Here is a 23,464-nt window from a genome sequence, read left to right on the forward strand (position 1 = left end):
GCTAATAGTGAAAATTATTTTCAATTACAGGTTGATACTTTTTGCCTTCTGAAAAGTAATGAGCTTAGAATTTCTTTTCTGTATTAATGATAGTAACCATGATTTGTGGTGTGTATTATCCAACAGAACAACTAAGTAGTATGTGTTTCCTTTTCTCATTGCCTCTCTATCTTGATCTTCTAGTACCTTTTGTATGTGGGACAAATTTGTTAAGATGCTTTTTTATTCTCAATCCTGGATAATGAAGCAAAATGAAATTTTGTTTTGTTCTTTGGTAGATTAATGTGTGTAATTGCCCAGGTAAAGCTGCTTGCCTCATGTTGTAATTTAATTAGAAAACAGGCTGCTTTTAACTTGTCAGTAACTATAATGTTTGGAAGCAAAAGGAGTGGGGAAAATGTTTTGTCCTGTTTCAATTGTTGCAAGGTAAAAGTGGGTGATAACTGGGTAAGAAAGTGTGATGTATAAATAATCTATATTGGCAAATATAAGTTGTGTTGTAGAACTAATTCATTTAGTGTAGACAATTTTCATTGTAATTTAAAAATACTTGCCTGAAAAATGGAATCTTGAAGTCTTATAGAAAACATAACATCATGTATTTAAAAGTTGGTCATTTGGACTGCATAGCCTAAAAAGATATAATTTGTTAATTGCTGAAAGGTCTTTTGTGCAAAAAAAAGATCTCTGTTTTGTATGGGTATAAGTACTTTTGAGTAAAATTCATTTGTGTTGGGGAAAAATAATGAAGGTAAAACAACTCTGTAGTATTGAGGTGGCCTGACAGTGCAGTAGTTTAAACTTTTGGGTTAGTTATGGAACTATTTTTTAAAATGTTACATTTAAGCCCCTCCAGCCCATAAAACAAATGAAATATAGCTACTTTTGGTCAAGATAGTGATAGGGGGCCCGAAGCCCTTCTTGCTTGGTACACCCATTCTCGCCCCCAAAATATCTAGTTCAAAAATTACTGGTGCAGTCAAAAGAGCATGGACTTTTGATTAAGATAGCTCCACATTTACTAGCAATGTGACGTTGGGCAAAATTGCCTAATTTATCAGAGCCACAGTTTTCCTCATCTGTAAAATGGGGGTAATAACTACCTCATAGGATTGTTGCAAAGCACTAGCCCTGGCAGAATAGGGCCTATTTTTTTAGCCTCCATAAATCCTAAACCTCAATCCTCATTATCTGTCTCTTTGGTATCTTTTAAAAATGTGAATGTCTCAAATGCTGCACACTTCCAAGAATATATACTTTTAAATGGATTCTCAGGATGATATAAATTGGAATTGCACCTTGATATAATAGGCTATACCACAATGGGATTTACCCGGTCATTTTTAACAAGATTGTTAAAGGAACTCACTCATGTTTCCATCTTTCCAAAATTACTTTCACGTTTATCTGCTTTGGCATTAGGGAAGGGTAGCAAGCTTCTAAAAAGAAATAGATTTCTGCTGTTTGTTACCTAGGTTTTTAAGTCAAGTGTGTAGAACTAGTGTGTATGCTTAAGTTTTATATTTTATGGAGGGGATAGAAACTAATGAGGCCTTATTTCTGCCAGTATAAAGAGAATGCTGGCCGGGCGCGGTGGCTCACGCCTGTAATCCTAGCACTCTGGGAGACCGAGGCGGGTGGATCGCTCAAGGTCAGGAGTTCGAGACCAGCCTGAGCAAGAGCGAGACCCCGTCTCTACTAAAAATAGAAAGAAATTATCTGGCCAACTAAAATATATATAGAAAAAATTAGCCGGGCATGGTGGCGCATGCCTGTAGTCCCAGCTACTCGGGAGGCTGAGGCAGTAGGATCGCTTAAGCCCAGGAGTTTGAGGTTGCTGTGAGCTAGGCTGACGCCACGGCACTCACTCTAGCCAGGGCAACAAAGTGACACTCTGTCTCAAAAAAAAAAAAAAAAAAAGAGAGAATGCTTATATTAATAATTTTGGAAGGCAGAATAGATTTCTTTTTTTTTTTTTTTTTTTTTTTTTTTTGAGACAGAGTCTCACTTTGTTGCCCAGGCTAGAGTGAGTGCCGTGGCGTCAGCCTAGCTCACAGCAACCTCAAACTCCTGGGCTCAAGCGATCCTCCTGCCTCAGCCTCCCGAGTAGCTGGGACTACAGGCATGCGCCACTATGCCCGGCTAATTTTTCTGTATATATATTTTTAGTTGTCCATATAATTTTTTTCTATTTTTAGTAGAGACGGGGTCTCGCTCTTGTTCAGGCTGGTAGAATAGATTTCTTAATGGAAGATCGCTCATGCTTTTGTTACAAAGTTTAAGTGACATGCCTACTAATCTTGGGCAAAATTTCATGTAATTTATGTAATACCATATATTACATAATGCTATATATAATGTGTGTGTGTGTGTGTGTGTGTGTACACACTGGCAGTCCCCAGTTTTTTTGGCACCAGGGACTGGTTTCACAGGAGACAATTTTTCCATGGATGTGGGGGATGGTTTGGGGATGATTCAAGTGCATTACATTTATTGTGCAGTCAAACCTCTCTGCTAATGATAATCTGTATTTGCAGCTACTCCCCAGCGCTAGCATCACTGCCCCAGCTCCACCTCAGGTCATCAGGCATTAGATTCTCATCAGGAGCCACAACCTAGATCCCTCGTATGTGCAGTTTATAGTTGGGTTTGTTCTCCTATTAGAATCCAATGCCACCACTGATCTGACAGGAGGCGGAGCTTATGTGGTGATGCAAGCAGTGGGGAGCGGCAGTGAATACAGATGAAGCTTTGCTCACTGGCCTCCTGCTGGCCTCCTGCTGTGCGGCTCCGTTCCTAACAGGCCACTGACTGGTACCAGTCCACGGCCCAGGGGTTGGGGACAGCAGATACACACTACACATACAGTCAAAGTAAGATCTGTCTTGGATATTGTTTTATATGTATCTTTAGGCTTTATGTTTATGACTGAAACTGAAGGAACTGGAACATAAAAGTTTTGAGGAATAAAATGAATGTTCTGAATGAAGCTTATGTAAGGATTTGTTAACATCAGTAAAGTTTTTATCAGGTAATACAGTGTTGGAACCCTTTGTTGAAATAAAATGTTACATATAAGCCCAGTTTCAAGAGAAGATTAAAAAATAGCTGCTCTGGGTGAAACAGGGAGAGAGTAGTGCCTTTTTCCACCCTAAATTTAATGCTTTGTTTGAAAATCAGTAGACAGTAATAAAATTGATAAGCTTTAGGTTAGGAGGAGACCTGTGTAACCTATACAGTCTACTAAATCCTTAGTAAAGTTTCCCTTTTTTGCATAAAGTATAAAAACTGTAATAACTAATTTGGACTTGAGAAACTGGGTTAATTTCAGAAGTGATGTAGTTTACAAAAAAAAACCCACCTCAAACTGCCTCTTTACTTTTATTTTCTTAAGTGCTCTCTTATTTTATAATAATACATTCACATTTCTGCTGTCAGTAAGCCCTTCCCAATGGAGTGCTAAACTTTAAGCTAGTACATAGTATACCATGCTTTGTGGTGTTGTGTTTTTCTTAATGAAGCAGTAGCTATACTTTGTTTTAAATAACTTTGAAACAGGCAGTTCATGTACCCAGTCATGCACCCTCTCATTTAGAGATAGTTTGATTCCCGTGTGCAGATGTGCGAGAAGAGAGCTGAAGCCCCATTCGAGGCTCTGCCATTGGGATAGAGCAGCACCTTCCTGTGCCTGCATCTCTCCATGGTGTTAGTCCATAGTGTTCTGAGAGCAACAGGAAGGTCACATAAATCTGAAGTTGTTTTTAAAGGTTTTCATTTTAATTAAAGATATCTTTTCTAATTCATTCTTGTTTGCTGTTTTCCTGAATTCCTATTCTGTCCTGCAAACCCTGTTTGTCTAATCACTGGTCCCAATACTTTGATTAGTATGTATTGTATTAGCATTAACTTAAACATTTTTAAATTTCTATACACACAAAGTGGCAAATTACTGTATATGTGAAGAATGTGGTAAATAAATATATTTGAAAAAAACTTTTAAATTAACTTCAAGTGTATTCAATATTAACTCTGTGGTTCATGTTCATAAATGGTTTTCATCTTAATATCAGGCAGCTTGATAATGTTCAATATGGCCAAGAGAGAAGGCAAAAAATGGACTTTGCTGTCCAGGCTAAAGGAGGGGAGCCGTGTTACAGATTACAAAGAAATAGTGGGGCCCAGTTTTGACTTTGCACCAAGAAGAGCAGTGACACTGACTCTTCAGCCTCCTTTTAAAACCTGTAAGTGGGTCTAAGGAAGCACTGGCCCCTGCCCCCACTCCAGTGGGTAGAAAAGGACTTCAGGTTTCTAATGAAAGGTAAAAATCTGTTGGCCAGGAAATGTGCCTTTTAAGACAAGACTGGGGGAAACCAGATTTGAAGCAAGATAGGTTGCTTCCACTCTGTTATGGTTTGAATGTGTCCTCTCTTAAAACTCTGGTGTTGCCGCTGTGATAGTATTGAGGTGGGGCCTTTAATAGGTGATTAGGCCATGAGGGCTCCTCCCTCATAAATGGGATTAAGGCCAGCCCTTCACACAGCATTTGGCCCCCTTGCCCTTCCTCCTTCCGCCATGTAAGGACAGTGTTCCTCCCCTTCTGAGGATGTGGCTCTCACCAAACAACTGAACCCACTGGCACCTTGTTCTTGGACTTCCCAGCCTCTAGAGGTGAGAAATTTCTGTTCTTTGTAAATTACCCAGTCTCAGGTACTGTGTTACATATAGCAGGACAAAATGACACCCTCTCTCCGAAGAATCTACTCATAATAGGAACTTATTATGATTGATACTTGTCATTGCAACATTCTTCCCATAAAAGCACATGTTATAGCTACAGTCAAGAAGTAGTACTCTCTAGCTACCATTGATGGCCTATCTATAACCCACCTGGTTCTGCCGTGCAAGAGGAGTACTTCCTACTCCTCTTGAAGGAGAAATGCCTTCAAAAATTAAACGTGCCCCTGTTTCTTGGGCCAATTGGCTATTCATTGCCACTAGGGGCAAAGCCACAGTGACAGTTTTGCTTGATTAATTTATGAGAAGTTTAGCGCCTTGTCCTTTTAGGCTTGGATAGCTTGAATTTGTACTCAACTAAGTTCATGCATCTTAGAAAACTGGCATAACAGTTTGTAAATTTATTGTGAGAAAACACTCATGGAGTAGCGTACTCCATGGAGTAGCATACTCAAGATTGGCATGATCATTGCGATTTGCTCTATGTATCGTGAGGAAGATGTGTTCTTCACAGACTGCAATAACATGTGCCAGATGCTGTGCTGTGCACTGAAGATAAATGTGAACAAGATAAATGTGAACAAGACAAAAGCACATTTTTTCCTGTAGGCACACCGGTGTGTGAATTGAATGACACAGAACTAAGTCTGAAGCATCATTTCAGTTTTAGGCATGCCCTTCTTGTGTGGAAGCAATAGTAGAAGCTCCTCTTTCCCTTCGGAAGCATTTGGCTGAGCAGTGCCTAGATTTCCTTCTTAGTGTCTCCCTTTAAAAATTTCTAATTGGCACCTTTGTTTTTTAGCTACTTTAAGTACAAATACTGGCCTACTTCCCATTCAGACTTCTTCAGGGTACTTTGCATGCTCTATTTAAGTGCCTGCAGTGTACAATCCCAGCCCATATACTTAGAAAATGAGTCGATAAAAAGATTTGGTGCAAAAGCACACTGACTTGTTTCCTTTTTCCCAGTTCTTGGCACGTTTGGTAATCACACTGACTTCTGAGATAATGTTTTCTCCACCTGAAGTCCTGGAGGACCGTAATACTACCTGGTATCAAGCTGCCAACAGAGATCAGCCAACACCAACAAGTACAATTAGCCTTGCTTATAACTGACTCTTAACCATCCCTATGTCTTGATGTTTTCTATTTAGGAAAACTTTTACCTGCTCATCTTACACTTTGCTGTAGTATTTTCCATCAAAGACCTCAAACTTTACTCCATTTTAGGGTTCCCTTGGTATAATTAAAAATTAGGAGTTTTCCCAAGAGTACCAATTGTATTTTTCAGTAGTGATGGTTTTATTGTAATAGTCTTGTTCATGTCTGATGTATTCAACTTTAAAGACCTTTGCCGAGAGCTTCACACACACACATATATATAATATACATATTATATGTATTTAAAATAGTTGCTTGTTTCCACCCTGATGTCTCAAATGGTACTGCAAACTCAGTATGTTCACAAGTCCTACATCTCTTCCAAGGCCCTCCTCTAACCTGGTCTTCCTTCTCTGTTCCCAGTCTCAGTAAAGGGTATGTATGATCACCATACCATTGCACAGGATAGAAAATGAGAAGTAACCTTTCATGTTGTCAGTGGAAAAAAGCCAAACTCTGTAAAATAATTTTAAAGAGATTTATTCTGAGCCACATTTGAGGATCATGACCTGGAGCCAAGCCCAAGAGGCCTTGAGCAAGTGGACTCACTGTGGCTGGGTTACAGTTTGGTTTTATACATTTCAGGGAGACAGGGGTTACAGGTAAAGTCATAAATCAATATGTGGGAGGCATACATTGGTTTGGCCTGAAAAGGTGGGCCATCTTGAAGGGGGGGATCTTTATAGGTGGGTTTAAAGATTCTTTGGCTTGTAATTGGTTAAAGACATGAAGCTTTGTCTAAAGGCTTGGAATGCTTTAACATAGTTGTTATCAGAGATAAGCCACCGGACATATATTTATTGTGTAAACTGAGGACTGTTGGCCACGAGGGGGTCAATTTATTTAGTCAGCCGGTGTGGGGGTGAGCCTTAGAATTTTATTTTTTGTTCACAATGTCTTTTTCTTCACACAACAGATCTAATCACTTTCCAAATCCTATAGATTTTACTTTCTGTGTATCTCTTAAATGTGTTCACTTGTTTCTGTTCTATCAATACCTTAATTTTTTTTTTTAAAAACTAGGTTAAGAATACAAAAGATGAGTTACTTCTTCCCATACCTAGAGACTTGATAAGCCATGTATGAACTGGCACTGGAGTTTGGGGACCTCTGAAGTTAAGCCTAATGGTTATGGTTACAACTATAACATGACAGCAGTGAGGAGGGAGAAAGGCAACTTTGGGGGAAATGACCTTCCACCTACCTTTGCATTGCCTTGCTTCTGCTCATCTCTCGTTTTGATGTTTGCCAGTACTTAAAATGAACTATATGTGTGCTCTATGATGCTGTATGTGTATTTCTCTGAAAAACTAGAGTGATGGGGAGAGGGCTAAAATGCCCAAAATGTATGACTAGAGGAGTTCAAAGGGAGAAGAAAAATTCTGTTTTTGTTTTGAACACTTTGCCCATTTTTCCGTTATTACTCTGGAAACCAGAGCCTTAATTCTGTCAAAATAAAACTGAACTATTCAACTGATCTTCAAACATCCTATCGAAGGCGTTTGCCCAGGAACTGTACATGGCACTGAGGAATATGACGACTGAATAGTTTTCTTCCCTTCTGAAATTTATTTTCAAAAGTAAAGGCATCTAGGCCGGGCGCGGTGGCTCACGCCTGTAATCCTAGCACTCTGGGAGGCCGAGGTGGGCGGATTGTTTGAACTCAGGAGTTCGAGACCAGCCTGAGCAAGAGCGAGACCCCAGCTCTACTAAAAATAGAAAGAAATATCGACAGCTAAAAATATATATAGAAAAAATGAGCCGGGCATAGTGGCGCATGCCTGTAGTCCCAGCTACTCGGGAGGCTGAGGCAGGAGGATCCTTGAGCCCAGGAGTTTGAGGTTGCTGTGAGCTAGGCTGACGCCACGGCACTCACTCTAGCCTGGGCAACAGAGTGAGACTCTGTCTCAAAAAAAAAAAAAAAAAAAAAAGTAAAGGCATCTAAAAGCAAGGATTCCACCGGTGATCGTTATTTGGTGCTAAATCTCTGCCTTAATACGAAATGATCCCCGGTAGCAGTTCGGATCTGGGTCTCGCTTCAGTGCCAATGAGCCGATCGAAATCTTTCCTGAGAGCAGGTGTTTTCGTAAGAAGACGCAACGATTTTACCTGAGTTGGTAACGCCTAACGTGCAATCCTCCTTCCCTGCCTCTAGCAAAAACAACAAAACGACATAAAACTGGCCCCCTGAATGCCTGCCTTTGTGCTCTGGGGGGCGGCGTTTAAGTGTCCCAGGAAGACGTGATCGAAATGCCAAGGACTGGGGCAACTTACGCAACAAGGAAACTCAGAGTTTTTGATTACCCAATTTTCCCTTGAGTTTGGCTTTTAGAAAAACATGTAAAGCAACAAAAATGAGGGATAGATCGATGGAAACAACTCTCAACATACGCTCACATCCCGCGGCGCCTCAGGTCGGGCCACAGAAGTGGTCCCTGTGGGCAACCTCCGGCCCCGCTGGCGCCTGCGCACTGGCCCCTTCCGCGGCCGAAAGCCCCGGAATCAAGACACTTTTGGATTCTGTGACAACGGCCCGATTAAACATTTTCTTCTCTATTGCTACTGAACCTATGCTGTGACTTAAAACACATCGAAATTACGAGAGATAGTTTCTTAGCTTTCTCCCTCCTCCGCCGGCACCGCAGAAGGCAGCCCCCGTTGAGGGTTGCTTAGGCTCGGGGTCCTGGGTTTCCTTGACGACAAAAAGCGTTCCGGGAAAGGACGAGGTGACCAAAAGCCAGGCTCGAAACACAGTTTGCGGGCCAGAGGACTGCAGGTATCCGTTTCTGGTTACTTTTCAGCAAGAAGCGGTGCGAACCCTGCCTAACTCCCGAGTCCATGGAATCGGCGTGCGCGAGAGCGCTGCCTGCAGGGGAGGCCGGGATGGGCCGAGCGGCCAGCGGGCGGCTGTCTGTGGGGCGGCCGAGCGTGTCCTTCCCTGCCTGAGCCCCGGCCCTGACGCACCCACAGGCTTCGTAGTCGCTTCAGGTGGCCTGGGAGAACACAGAGGTCTCTCCAAAGAAGGTAAACCATGCTAGATGAATTCTAAACTGCGATCTGAACACAAGCACGTAATGTGTCTTGCTTTTGGTTAGTTGTTTTTGTTTTGTCTGCAGGACGATGTGGCAGGCTGCAAGTCCCAGTATGGCGCCAATTTGTTTATAAATGAGATTTCTGGAGGAATATTTCAAATTACTAAAGAGTGATAAGAGGCATTGTTTATTATGTCTCTCCCGAAAACTCCCTCCACACAGATAAACTCTGCCTCAACATCTGAGGGCAAAAAGTCAAAAGTATCTGTGGCCAAGGAAGATTCAAGAGGTAAACTTCAAGGATCCCGCAGACATGAACACTCATAGGCATAGACAGAAATCACTATCCATTCACCATTTTTCTTAATCTGAGATTTTAGAATACCGTAATTAGCTGTTTTTCTAATACATGTTTAAACAAAACCAAAAGCCATTCCTTTTACAGTGGCTTTGAGTCAGAGACCTGTTTCACTACTCCATTGTGTTTATAGTTTTTTCACATGCTGATGAATTGTATATTGCTTTAAATTCACCCTATTTTAAATACCAATAGTTATATGAAACAGCACTTTTTTTTTGTTTCTGACTTTAAGGAACTTTAAAAACGTAATAGTGGAGATAAGAGAAACACATGCAATTTAGCACAACATGCCAATTTATTTTAGTAATTTTTCTAAATGAGAGTAATTCCTTAAGATTTTCATTCATATAGAGATAAATGCAGATCTGTACTAGAATAAGAATCAACTAGTGTTACCCTTACCCCTATTATGCTGAAGCTTTCTGGAGCCTTACCTTTACCTTGTGTTTAGGGGAAATTGTAATAAAGCCCCACTCAACAATTTTTTTCCTAGTTTTTTTTTTTTTTTTTTATCCAGAGAGAGAGAGATAGATTCATTTAGTAATATAAACCGTAAGAAGTTTCTATGGTACATGATACTTCCTTCCAGAAATAGATGTATACCATACTATGTGAGGCGCATAGATTAAGGACAATGATAACCCAACTCTACTTGGCTGACTTCATGGGAGAGCTTTTCCTATATTGGCCCTACAACTCCCCTTTATAACCTCTCTGTCCTAGTCAAGCTGAGTAGAACACTCTTTATGGTTCTTATTTCACCAATTTGTTCAGATTGTTCCGCTCTTCTCCTTTCCAACAGTCCCAGTTCCACTTTTACTTTTAAACCCAATTCAGTTCCCTTCCACTCTAAAAATGCCCCAATTTTATTTTATTTATTTATTTATTTATTTATTTATTTATTTTTTGAGACAGAGTCTCGCTTTGTTGCCCAGGCTAGAGTACAGTGTGTCAGCCTAGCTCATAGCCTCACAGCAACCTCAAACTCCTGGGCTTAAGCGATCCTACTGCCTCAGCCTCCCGAGTAGCTGGGACTACAGGCATGCGCCACCATGCCCAGCTAATTTTTTTTTCTATATATATTTTTAGTTGTCCATATAATTTCTTTATATTTTCAGTAGAGACGCGGGTCTCGCTCTTGCTCAGGCTGGTCTCGAACTCCTGACCTCGAGTGATCCACCCACCTCAGCCTCCCAGAATGCCCCAATTTAATGAAATTCTCACTTTTGAGTTTATGTAAGAAAAATTACTAATTTGACAATTTGGGGGGAGAGGAGTTTTTTTTTTCTTCTTTCATTTTTCACATCAAAGGGAAAACAGACATTCATTCCCATCTTAAGGGTATCTCAGTTAGCTAAGCAAATGAAGTGAGTTTGATTTTCAGCTTTAAATTTGGAATAATGAAGGTTCATCTTTGTACCTGAGTTTTTGAAACTGTATAATGTAATGTGAGTAGAGTGGGCAATATGTGTTATTTCTCTTGACTACATGATGTTCAGTGTTTTAAGTATTGTTACTCTTGTCAACTAGACGTAATGTTTCTCTGTAAGAAACATATAAATGGGTTGATGAGGCAGTCTGGGAAGGTCCATCTAACACCACAAAACTGTAGTAAGAGCTTTTCTTTTCCATTACTTTCTTAGGACTTCCTGAGCTAAGGGAGAAAAAAAATATGGTGGATCGTTCAAAACCCCTTCCTACTTCCCTTCAGAATGAGTTCATTCCTCAGGAAGTTCTTCTTTCTTTGACCTATGCAGCTAATGCTGGTCCTTGTCCTGAAAACTTATTGCCTCCTAAGAAAATTAAAACCCCAAAGGTGTGTATATACATAAGTAGAGTACTTGGGAACATCTTTTTGGCATCTGGTTCATTAAGTATTTATTGAGCATATGTTACATATTCCAGATAGCCTTAAAATGTTTGTTAAAGTAATTTCCTAGACTGAAAACTCAAATCTTTTGAATGAATATTTCCAAGACTTTTGAGTATTTCTATTAACCTGTTTTTATGCAGATTTATTAAAACGATCATTACTACTCTCTTAGTCTTACTATTTTTCATTTACTGTAGAATTGTTCTAGTTTTAGTCTTTCTTAGTTGTTGAATAAGAATTCTACTTTCTTTTTTTCCTTAGAGTATCCAAGTGTCCTTAATATAAATATTGTACTTGCTCAAAACTATTAAGAATAGATTTCATTTGACTAGAACACCCTCTGCTGGATATTCATTTGTTTTTGCTTTTTCCCAGGGTACCCTTCCACGCACTGTAGACCATGTCTGGCACAACCCTATTAGAAGAAATAAATTTAAATACCTGATTGACCATCCTGTCTCTTTAACAGGAGCTGGAAGGTAAAGAAGGAAGAGAGTGGGGGTAGATGCAGATAAATAGAGTTATTTTCTCATTTTGTATGGTTGCTTTGGTGGGGATCAGGATTGGAAAAATCATAGAATCATAGATTACAAAACTTGCAGTATATTTGATGAATTAGAATACAATCAATCCTAAAGGGCCAAGGGTCATCATTTTGTGTAAGATTATTATGGGTAGGATGGCTATAGGTGCTGGCTTTACATACTTTTGGCTTGTTTAAATTTGTTTTTTGCATGACATTGTATACTTGTCCCTATCCTCTCCTGTTCCCTATTGTACGCTAGTAAAAGGGGCAAGATCCAACTGGCAAAATCCCTTTAGAGCCTCCTTTATCTATATGTATATCTTTTTTTGTGATTTTAGAAGAAAGGGCAAGTAACATAACTTCATGATCTGGAGAATCTTGAAAAACAAAAGCTTTAATTCCTGGTTCTCATCAAAGGGAACCCTTAACTTTTACACTGTTTCAGATCAAATCAGTAAATAATATTTATTGTTTTTATATTATTTATAAAAAATATTCTAAATGTCAACATTTCCCCGTGAAGATTGAGACCTGCTCATTTTCTACATATTTTCCATTAATCGGTTTACTCCATGCATACCCCTTATTTAAATGTCACTTCTTCTGAAAGAAATGTTTAAACTTACCATATTTGGGTAGGTTAGTCTTTCTGAAGTTCCATTTTCTCATCTATAAAAAGTGAATAATGTGCTTGCTCAGTTTTGTGTGCCTCCAAGGAACATTGTAAAGCACAAATGAGATAATGGCTGTAGGAGCACTTGTAAATCTATAAAGTGCTATTTAAATGTAAGGTGTTATTATTCATCTATGTCTGGGTATAAGAAAAAGTGGCAGAAACTTGTCCTATTAACTTTTATATCCTGGGGCTTTAGTGTCATAAGGTATCTGTACTTTATTTTGTGCCTTCAGATCATGGTTACAATTATTAGTGATAATTAGTAGTTATGCGTTTGAAGTACTTTGAAAAATTAATTAGCTATATCTGCATTTGGCAATAGCTGATATTAAAGTTTTAATGTCAAATGAATTCTGAGTTGGAGTTTTTAAAAATGTGAAGATCAAGGTCTGGCTTGGGTGGGGCAAACAGCATTACATGTTACCAAAATATTTGTACCTCCATAATATCGCAAATAAATAAAAAAAAATGTAAAGATCAGGTAGACAGGATAATACCTCCTTACCCCCTCCCCACCCCCAAACATCCTCACTGTAACCCCAGAACCTGTGAATACATACCTTACATGGCAAAAGGGACTTTGCAAATGTGCTAAAGGTTAAGGACCTTGAGATGGAGAGATTATCCTGGATAGATCATCAGGGTAGGCCCAGCCTAATTACCTGAATCTTTAAAAGCCTTGAAAAGGAAGGCAGTCAAGTGGGTCAGAGAGAAGAGATAGAAGAAGACAGATTTGAAGTATAAGAGGAGTTCACCCTCCCATTGCTGGCTTTGAAGAGGGAAGAAGAGAGAACACAGCCAAGAAATGCAATTGGTCACTAGAAGCTGGGACTTCTAGTGACAACTCAGCTGACACCTATCAAGGAACCAGTGATCTCAATCCTATAATTGCAAGGAACTGAATTCTGTTAACAACCGAAACGAATGGGATCTTCCTCTAGAGCATCTAGAAAGAAAGACAGCCCTGTCAACACTTTGATTTTAGCCCTGTGAGATCTGTGTTGGACTTCTAACCTTCAGAACTGTAAGATAATAAATTTGTTGTTTAAGCTGCTGCTAAGTTTGTGGTGATTTGTTATGGCACCAAGAGAAAACTAATGCACATATGCATAACCACAAGTGTTTGTAACAAGAGGTAACTTGTCTAGCAACCTCAACTATACAGAACCCAGCAGTAAAATACAAAACAACAAAGCAAATAACTTCTGAGTAATAGTTTTTGATGGCTCTGTCAGTCAGAGTTCATGGCAGAAAATCACTCTAGGTATATTAAGCAGGAAAGAATTGAATGCAGAAAATTGGGTATTTACAAAATTTTTAGAAGGGTTAAAGGAGCTAGTATGAAGTGGTACCTGTGGGAATAACTCCCAGAGCAGGATTGAATTGACCTCCCGAGGAAGCTACTGTCTCCAAGGCTGTCACAAGAGCTTTGAGTTCAAGAGTGTGCCCCTTGAATAGACATTTGTGCAAAGAACACAAAAATGGCCGATAAGCACATGAGAAGATGATTAACATCATTAGCCATTAAGGAAATGCAAATCAAAACCATGAGATACTATTTCACACCCACCAGGATGGCCCTGATACAAAAGGTGGACAATAACAAGTTTAGGTGAGGGATATAGAGAAATTGGATGTGTCATACATTTCTGGTGGGAATGTAAAATAGTGCAGCTCCTTTGGAAAACAGTTTGGCCATTCCTCAAAAAGTTTAACACAGAGTTACTTTATGACCCATTAATTCTACTCCTAGGTGTATACCCAAGAGAATTGAAAACATGTTCGTGCAAAAACTTGTCCATGAGTATTCACAGCAGCATTATTCATACAGCCAAAAAGTGGAAACAACCCAAATCTATCAATTGATGAATAAACAAAATATTATATATCCATACAAGAGAATATTATTCAGCCATAAAAGGAGAGAAATACTGATACATGCTACTGTAAGAATGAACCTTGAAAACATTACACTAAGTGAAAAAAGCCAGTTACAAAAGGGCACATATTGTATGTTTCTATTTATATAAAAGTCCAGAATAGGCAAATCCAGAGAGACAAAAATTAGATTACTGGTTGCCAAGGGCTGAGGGCGGAGAAAGTAGAGAATAACTATCGGTATGGAGTATTTCTGGGGGCTGGGAAACTACTCTGGAATTAGATACTGGTGATATTTGTACAATTTTGTGAATATATTAACTTGCAATTTGTGAATATACTAAAAACTTGTAAATTGTATCCTTTAAAGGAATGAATTTTGTGGTATGTGAATTATATTTCAATAAAGAAAAATATACCCTGTGAGCTGTGATCCAAAGATCAGGAAGCTGAAATAAAGAAGTTGTCACTGCTGCTGCTGTTACTGCACTGACTCTCCAGACCTGGGTATCTGGAGGATGGATTCTGGAATGTTGCTTCAGAAAAAACACTTTTACGTGATACTGTCAGGAGAATCAGCTAAAACGTGGCAGGAAAAATGGTTTCTGCCTCACTTCAACCTCCAAAATCTCACAAGAGTGCATCTAATTTGTGGAACTTAATTCACACCCAGAACCTTAGCTGCAAGGGTGTCTGGGAAGGTGCTTTTTAACCTCTTAAATCCAAAGAAGGTATCCAACACATAGAAGGGTCTGCTGTATATACAGCACTATTCTAGGTTTTAGAAATATAACCATACATTAGAAGAAACTTCTAATTTTATAATTCATATTACCCAAATTATCAAGAAAAGATATTATGTTATATATAGTCTATTTAAGAATCTTGCAAAAATTTTAAATACATTTTAGAAAGACTCATTGTTTTATTTTAAAAAGTTATTTGGAAAATTGATCATTCCCTGACAACTTCAGATAAAAGGCATGCTTATGTATATACCTAACTCAACCAGTGATGATTTGGAGAAAAATTTCAATTATGAACTCAGTTTAATAATCTGAGGGCTGGAGAAAAGGACAGAAAGAGGATTTCTTAAAATCTAATAAAATACAGTTATTGTGTTATGGCCAAGAATCAAAGTTTTTTGGTTTTTGTTTTTAAATAAAAATAGATTTTCCAGAAGAGTGAAAGCTGGTGATTTACCACAACAGTTTTATTAAGAAATAAAACATCTCTTTATGGCCAGTGAAAAATTATATTTCAACAAATAAAACGTGTTTCCTCTAAAAATAAATCAACTAATCACCACTTAAAGGTCCGATCTCTTAATACTGTTACAATGGCAATTAAATTTCCAGTACATGGACTTTTGGGGGACACATTCAAACTATTGCAATACCCAATAATTCAATAATGTATAGAAGTACAAAAGTCTCCTAAAATGGCTTTTTGAGAAAATTTGACTAATGGTCACCAAACCAACATATTTTTTAGAAAGGGGTGTGTGTGTGTGTATATGAAGCATTCATTATTTTTAGCTAATAAAGCAAAGTTATATTGGCCAACTTCTCCAGCATTTATTGGTGTGATAGAAACTGATGATCCATCATACTGTCAGCAGGTTTTTAAGTGGTTTTTTGTGACTATCTCAAACCTGTAAGAGGGTGGAATAAACAAAGAATCATGAGGACTGGAAAATAAAGATCTAACATTTTTCCCCTGGGCATATCCAAAAGAGCCAGAGTATCACAGCACAACCCATCAATAGCCACCATGCCCGGCCAGAAATGTTTTTTACTAGTAATATTTACCTTTAAAAATAGTTTATGGTCAATATTGGATATTTCAGGATCTTCCTGGGGCACTAGAATTGGCCTGTTGCCAACAGCCTTACAGGCCACATCAGCTGCCAGCTAACGTTGCCCTCAAAGCACACCTTCTCCCACAATTTCACTATATTGCAAACATTATAGTCATTCTAAAAGACAATTATAAAATGTCATTTCGTCTCTAAAATCTTTCTAGGTTCTCTTGGAATAAAGTCCAACCTTTTTAGCATTCCTTGCAAGACTTTTTCCATGATTTGGCCCCTGTTTAGTTCTTTAATTTCAATGCCTTTGATCTTCACACTTCAACTATATATACAGTCATCTCTCGGTGTATGTGGGAGATTGGTTCCAACCCCGCCCCCCAACACCAAAATCCATGTCATACTCAAGTCCTGCAATATATGCAAAAAGTTGACCCTCTGTACGAGCGGGTTTTGCATCCAGCAAGTACTATATTTTCTGTGGTATTTGGTTGAAAACCAATCCATGTATAAGTGAACCCATGCAGTTCAAGCCTGTATTGCTCAAGGGTCAACTGTACTGAACTTCTTTTGATTCTTTGGAGTTACCCTGTACTGTCCTGTTTCAGGGCCGATGTGTTTGCTATTCTCTCTACCTGAAATACTTACTTAGTTGCTTATCTAAATCCAAATCAGTTTTTTGTTCTAATTGTCACTACCTCCTGAGGCTTTCCCTGACTCAGTCTAGATTGTAGTTAGGTGTTATTATTATATAATAGTTATTCCTATAACATTCTGTTCTCAATCATAATAGTTTCCATATTACACTTTTTTGTTTGTGAATCAACCCCTGTATGTTGAAAGCCTCACAATGGTAGGGACTGTGTCTTTTTTTTTTTTTTTTTCAGTTCTATATCCTTTTTATCTAGCATATTTTCTCTCACTTATAATATGCTCAATAAATATTTGCTGAAAAAAATTAATAAATTTTAGGCATTTCCATGTATAATCCTAGAACCTGATATATGTAGTTTTGTCCTGGTTGTAGACATTGGAAACACTCTCTGGTCTGGAATATCCTTGAATTTTAGCTCATACCAAATATGAACTCAAAAATTTAGTGTCTCTAGATTTGTGGGTTAAGTTTGGAGTCTTTGGACCTTAGATCAAGTTACAATTTCCTCAAATGAATGGCATTCCATAAGGGGTTTGCAACTCACCCTCCAGAAAGAGATTTGTAATCAAGCAGACCCTTTAGGATGGCTTTGGATCATGCTATTCTACCCAGTACCAGATATCTGCTTGCCTTATATCCCAGTTTATCTAAGTCAACACCAAAGTTAATGTCTCCAAACCATTCATCACTATCAAGTTTGCAATCGCCTCATATGGCTAGAGTTTTCTTTCTGTTTTCCCCACCTTTTTACTGCACTGGAAATGGGTTATAAAACTGCAAAGAAAATTAAGGAAAAGATTAGCATAAGTCAAGATAGCAGTCACTCTTAGGGAGTAAGGGAGATTATGGAAGGATCATGTGAAAGACTTCTGGGGTAACTGGTAAAGTTTTGTCTCCCAACAAGGATATTTATCTCATAATAAATCTATAAGCTATGTATTTATTTTATGCAGTTTTTGAATTTTACCAAATAAAACAAAAACATTTAAAAGTAATCAAAAGGAGAGCTTAATATGGTTGCTAGATACATGATCAACATATTCCTATACACTGGTAATCATCAATCAAAATAAAAAATCTCACAATAGCAAAGACAAAAACACTTAGATATCCTCAAAGGTATGTAGGAATAAATCTATCAAAAATCTGTAAGACCTTTATGGAGAAAATTATATATCTTTGTTGAAAGACTAAAGGAAGACCTGAGTAAATAGAGAAGTGTGCCATGGTCATGAGTAGGAAGTATCAATTAAATAAAGATGGCAATTATTCTCAAATCTATAAATTCAATGCAATTCCAATTAAAATTTCAACAAAGTTTCTCATGGGATTTGACAAGCTAGTTCTAAAATTCTCATGGAAGAAAAAAGGAACAAGGTGAGTTAGGCAATTTTGAGCAAAGAAAGCACATTGCTGGTGATTAATACACTATAATACCATTTAAGATATTAAACATTCAAAATTATGTTGCATATTTCTGTATATATCTATGTAGTAAACATAGATAAAACCATGCATGGTAATGATAAATACCAAATTCATGAAAGGGAGGGAAGGATGAATATTTTTTAATCTGAAGCAATTTGGTTATGTCTCTCAAATTTAGAAATGCATACATTTTGACCTAGCAATTTCACCTCTAGGAATTTATTCTGCAGATATACTCACATGAGAAATGGCATGTTGGCAAAAATATTCATTGCAGCAGCAAAAGAATGGAAACAACTGAAATGTTTAGCAATTAGGGAATTAATAATGATATATCCATACAATGGCATACTACATGATGAGCTTTTTTTTTTTTTTTTTTTGAGACGGAGTTGTACTCTGTTGCCTGGGCTAGAGTGCCATGGCATCAGCCTAGCTCACAGCAAACTCAAACTCCTGGGCTTGGGCAATCCTCCTGCCTCAGCCTCCCAAGTAGCTGAGACTATAGGCATGGGCCACCATGCCTGGCTAATTTTTTTCTATATATATTTTAAGTTGTCCAGCTAATTTCTTTCTATTTTTTTAGTAGAGATGGGGTCTCGCTCTTGCACAGGCTGTCAAACTCCTGAACTCAAATGATCCGCCCACCTCGGCCTCCCAGAGTGCTAGGATTACAGGCGTGAGCCACTGCGCCCGGCCTACGTGGCGAGTTTTTAAAAAAACTCATCATGTACTGATATGGGGTGATCTCTATGATAGTTAAGTGATAAAAGTAAGGTTTAGAACTACATAAAAAGGGAGAAGGATACATATATTGGTTTATATAAGATCAACATAAGTGCCTGTTGCTCCTTGTCAATGTAGTATTTTATCAAACATTTTTTTATTCTTGCCAATTTGATGGTTGAAAAACGGTATCTCTGGTTGGTTTTAATTTACATTTCTCTTACCATGTACAAGATCTATCATGTTCTCATTTGTTTAAAATCTATCTGCATTTTTTTTCTGTGAATATGTTTTTTTAATGCTTAAGAGTTATTTGTATTTTCTGGGAATTGCTTAATTTTCTAGTCAATCGATGTTTTTTTCTTATTTATAGGAAATTGTCTTTTTGTCAGTGATATAACCTGAAAATTCTCAGTTTGTGAGCTTCCTTTTGCATTTGCTTTTGGTGGGTTTTGTCATGTAAAAGTGTACGCAGTTGAATCTACCAATCTTTTCTATTATGGCCTCTATGCATAAAATCTTTTCAATGTAAATGACCCAGGTCATTGCTGTGACTTTAAATAACAAGATGACTGTTATAGAAATTTCAGAATATGGGTGATGAAATGTGAATATTCAACACAAATTTATTCTACAAATATTTAATTATGTCTGCCATATGAAAAGCATGGCTCCAGGTATTCTGCAAAACTCCAAGTGCTAAAAAGACGGAGCTCAGAGGTAGAGGAGACTTATTTTGACTGGGAATGGTAGAACTATTTTCATGAAGGTAACACTCGAATTAGACATTGAGGATTTGGATATGTGAGTCTGGTGAAGAAGGCCTTCTAATGCTTAATGCTTGAGTAGGAAGCCATCTAGTTTATGAAAACAGTAATATAGGAAAGTTGAAGGTGAGAGGTCACAAATTGAAGGAAAGCCTTTAGTACTCAGACTTCAGAAAAATCTGAATTTAAGGCAGCTCTGGAGAATCCGGTAGAAGGATCTGACAGTCAGCAGGGGCATCATTGTGGGGATGAATTAATGCCTGCTGTTTTCTGTCTTGGAAATCTTCCCTTAACATTCAGTTGCTCGAGATTCAGTCTCCCAGGAGAGTGTATTTATTTGGCCCAGCTTAGAACACTTGCCCATATCTTGGTTACCAGAGCCTTTTTTTGTTTTTTCACTTTTCACATTTCTTTATTTTGTTTTATTAAACTTCTAAGTTTGAAATAATCTTAAGACTTACATAAAAGTTGCAAATGTGATCAACTCTGGAAAATATTCCAGGGAAATGTAGTGGAAGATAACTGATATGAGATTGTTTGGTTGTTTTTTTGAGCATTCTTAAGTTTACCTGGGCAAACTGGGGGTGAGAGGGCCTCTTGGTGGTGAAGCGTGGCCTGTGCTGACAACGCAGCACCTGGCGGGGGCAGCAGGAACTTGATCCTGGAGTGGTGGAGCGGCTCGACTGCCCGTCCGCGTCGTTTGCAGGCGGCGCTCTCCTCTGCCTCCACGATCTGCACGGCCGGGCGCCCGTGTCTCGGCAGCACTGGGTGGCGGTGCCCGCCGTGGTTAGGTCCCGATATTCCCGGTACATATTGTGGGCGCCGCCGCGGGAGTCGTAGCGCCGCCAGATGCCGAAGTTCTTCACCCACAGGGGGATTACTTGAACACCTGCCCACAGTAGATAAATTCCCCCTAAGACTTCATCTCCTTTAGCTGAGACACAAAGTATCAGAAGCAAGACTGGGCGACAACATGGTCAGGCGCAAAGATCTTCACGCGGTAGAGGGGCGGTGGATGGCATTTGGGGGTGGGCAGCGTGCCGCAGGCCTCCAGGGCACTCTCCGCGCCCGCGGGCCGCCCCCCACAAAAGATAAGACATTGTTAAACTGGCAGTGGTAAGTCATCATCAGCTTTCTGTATAATGGTTTCGGAAGAGAGGTGTGGATGGAAGTCAAACTGCAGGAAGTTTCAGGAAGTTTGACATTTAACAGAAAGTGAGAGATGATGGATGGATTGATCAAAGATCGACCATGATAACAATGACAGCAATGCATAGTTAAGGGAAGATTTTTAGAAGGAGAAAAGACTTGTTATAGACCAAGGGGAATGTTCCAATAGAATGAGAAGATACGCAGAAGTTATGATTGATGAAATGAGATTCCTGAGGATATGGGCAAAGATGGAATCAAGGACCTAAGTGGAGGGAATAACCATAGGTAAGAGAATGTGTCTTAACCTGAGATAGGAGGAAAAGAAAGCTTGTGATGTGAATGAGAAGTTTCAGGTGGAGAAGAGGAAGAATGTGGTGGAAACTTATGTTTAAATGCCTGTCTTAGTAAAGTATTTGGTAAGGAGATAAGTTTTGCTGACACAAATGAGCATTTTACCTACTAGAAGGACATGTGTGGACCTTACTCTCATTTAGTAGCCAGACAGAAAATTTATTTTGTAAGTATATTTTTCTTATTTTTTAGGGACATTTCTTTTCTGTATGATGTTAAATATGTAAGAGGAGAGACTAGGGAGAATACAGTTTGTCCCCCACAATTGGACCGTTCACTACAGTCACATGATGGTGTCATTGTGCCTCATAAGGTAAAGTATTTTACAAATAACCTTTTCTCCTTCTCTCTCCTTTTAAAAATCATTTCCCCAAAATATAAACCAATGTCATACTGTAACAACAATCTGCATTGCTTACCAGTGTTCGTAGCACTTTCCAATTATTTATTAAAAGGGTATTTAGCCAGAAAAGATCAAAGATATCTTATTTTAAGCCATTTTCCTAACCACAGTTGTCCACTTTAGAAAATACTGTATGGGAGACATTTTCTCCCCAAGAAATCTACATTTAAAGTAGAATTCTTATCTTTGGTATTTTGCTAAGTTGAGTTTTAAATTTCCTGCTGAATTTAAAAGAAAATAATGAATAAATTTCTGACTATATGGGATATGTGTAACTAATACTAGAACCAAAGTTTTCTGATTCATGGTTATTTTGGAGATTTGTGCTCTACTTCGTTTTTTGTTATTTGCTATGACCTATATTACTAATATTGTTATTTCTCTAATCAAAACCTCTCAACTTAATAAATAGTATCCCTTTGGGTTAGGAGTTAGGACTTGTGGAACTCAGTTTTTTTCACCTATTAATGTATTCATTCTTTCCTTTTTTTTGTTTTTTTAAAGCCAAAGACACTAACAGATACTTTAATTCCTGAAGAATTTCATGTTGTGTCAAATACAGGAGTTTCAGGTTTGGAGTGTTATGATGAGTGAGTACTGTGATATATATTAAATATCTGACAAGTTGATACCATTTCCTCCTTCCCAGATGTAGAAGAATCTGAGGACAGTGTACTCATGTTCTTGGGCAGTAGCTACACTGAACTGAGGAAACATTTGGGCTAGCCATCCTAATACAACTTAAGAAAGATATATAAAAAAAGAATTAATGAAAAGGACTTAAAGAGTTTGGGATTTTAATGATTAAATTGTTTTCTATCTTTTCCTACCGTTTAATTTGGAATTTTTTAAAAAATGGAAGTTTGTTCTGAGTGCTCGACTATGCCCTTTAGGAATGGTTTTCAGCAATGACCATGGAGACAAAAGGAAGAAGACCTTTAAGCCAGAATCTCATAAAACAGCAGTCCCTGATCTTTTTGGCACGAGGGACCAGTTTCATGGAAGACAGCTTTTCCAGGGATGGGTGGAATAGGGGTTGGAGCTCTGAGCCCGATCCTTAGCAGGCCACCACTGGTACTGGTCAGTAGTCCCGGGAGGCTGGGGACCGCAATCGTAAGGTATGCTTCAGGGCTTCGCTTTATACTGCAAACTGATTATCTTGTTTTCTTTGATTCTTCTTTATGGGATTGAAAGTGGGATCTTACTTTTATTTTCTGAAACAACACTTGAATATTCATAGTTTAAAAAACTAGAACTTTAGACTAAATTTGTATAATAAAATATCCAGAGGCCGTCACTATTTTTATCTTATGTGATACGTATGTTATGTGTCATTTCTTCATGATGGTGGGTTTCAGAACAATATTTTGCCGAAGAACTAAATGGAACCCATTTTGGGGTAACTTTTTATATAATTTCAAACTTAAAAAAAGTTGCAAAAATAGGAAAAGGAATGTCCAGAGTATAGAGGGTATACTCTATCCTGATTCACTGGGCATTTACATCTTGCCTCATTTGTTTTTATATACACACACACATACACGCACTCATGTACATATTTTAAAACATTCAACATGGCCCTCCATTACCAAGTACTTTAGTGTGTATTTTCTAACTACTGAGTTACAGATCTTTTGATGACTTTTTTTTAGCTTCATCATTTCTTCTATATTTATTAGTTGGCATTTTACCCTATCTATTTTATTTGATGGGTTTTAATTCTTTATTATTATTTATTTTGATGCTCAAATTTTTCCAGAGTTAGCAAAGGGAATCTCTTTGAGCTGGCTTTTATGTTCTTTTGACATGTCCCTATCATTATTTGAACACTTCCTTATTTTCTGGCTCGATAAGATTTCTAGGTTCAGCTTGTATTTCCCAACTCCAGCCCTGGAATGAGCCATGAGTCACTTTTCTAAGAAGTACTAATT

General features: G+C 38.3%; 1 protein-coding gene across 1 annotated transcript in view; it reads left to right on the forward strand.

The window, feature by feature from the left end:
- Nucleotides 1–9,119: 9,119 nt before the first annotated feature.
- AXDND1 (axonemal dynein light chain domain containing 1) overlaps nucleotides 9,120–23,464 on the forward strand; it is a 92,396-nt gene continuing 78,051 nt past the window's right edge. The window contains exons 1-5 of the mRNA XM_069478399.1: nucleotides 9,120–9,216; nucleotides 10,932–11,104; nucleotides 11,537–11,640; nucleotides 21,323–21,443; nucleotides 22,038–22,123. Of these exons, the coding sequence (XP_069334500.1) occupies nucleotides 9,120–9,216; nucleotides 10,932–11,104; nucleotides 11,537–11,640; nucleotides 21,323–21,443; nucleotides 22,038–22,123 (581 nt within the window). The remainder of the gene's footprint in view (nucleotides 9,217–10,931; nucleotides 11,105–11,536; nucleotides 11,641–21,322; nucleotides 21,444–22,037; nucleotides 22,124–23,464) is intronic.

This window comes from Eulemur rufifrons, chromosome 8, assembly GCF_041146395.1.
Source record: "Eulemur rufifrons isolate Redbay chromosome 8, OSU_ERuf_1, whole genome shotgun sequence".
NCBI lineage: Eukaryota > Metazoa > Chordata > Mammalia > Primates > Lemuridae > Eulemur > Eulemur rufifrons.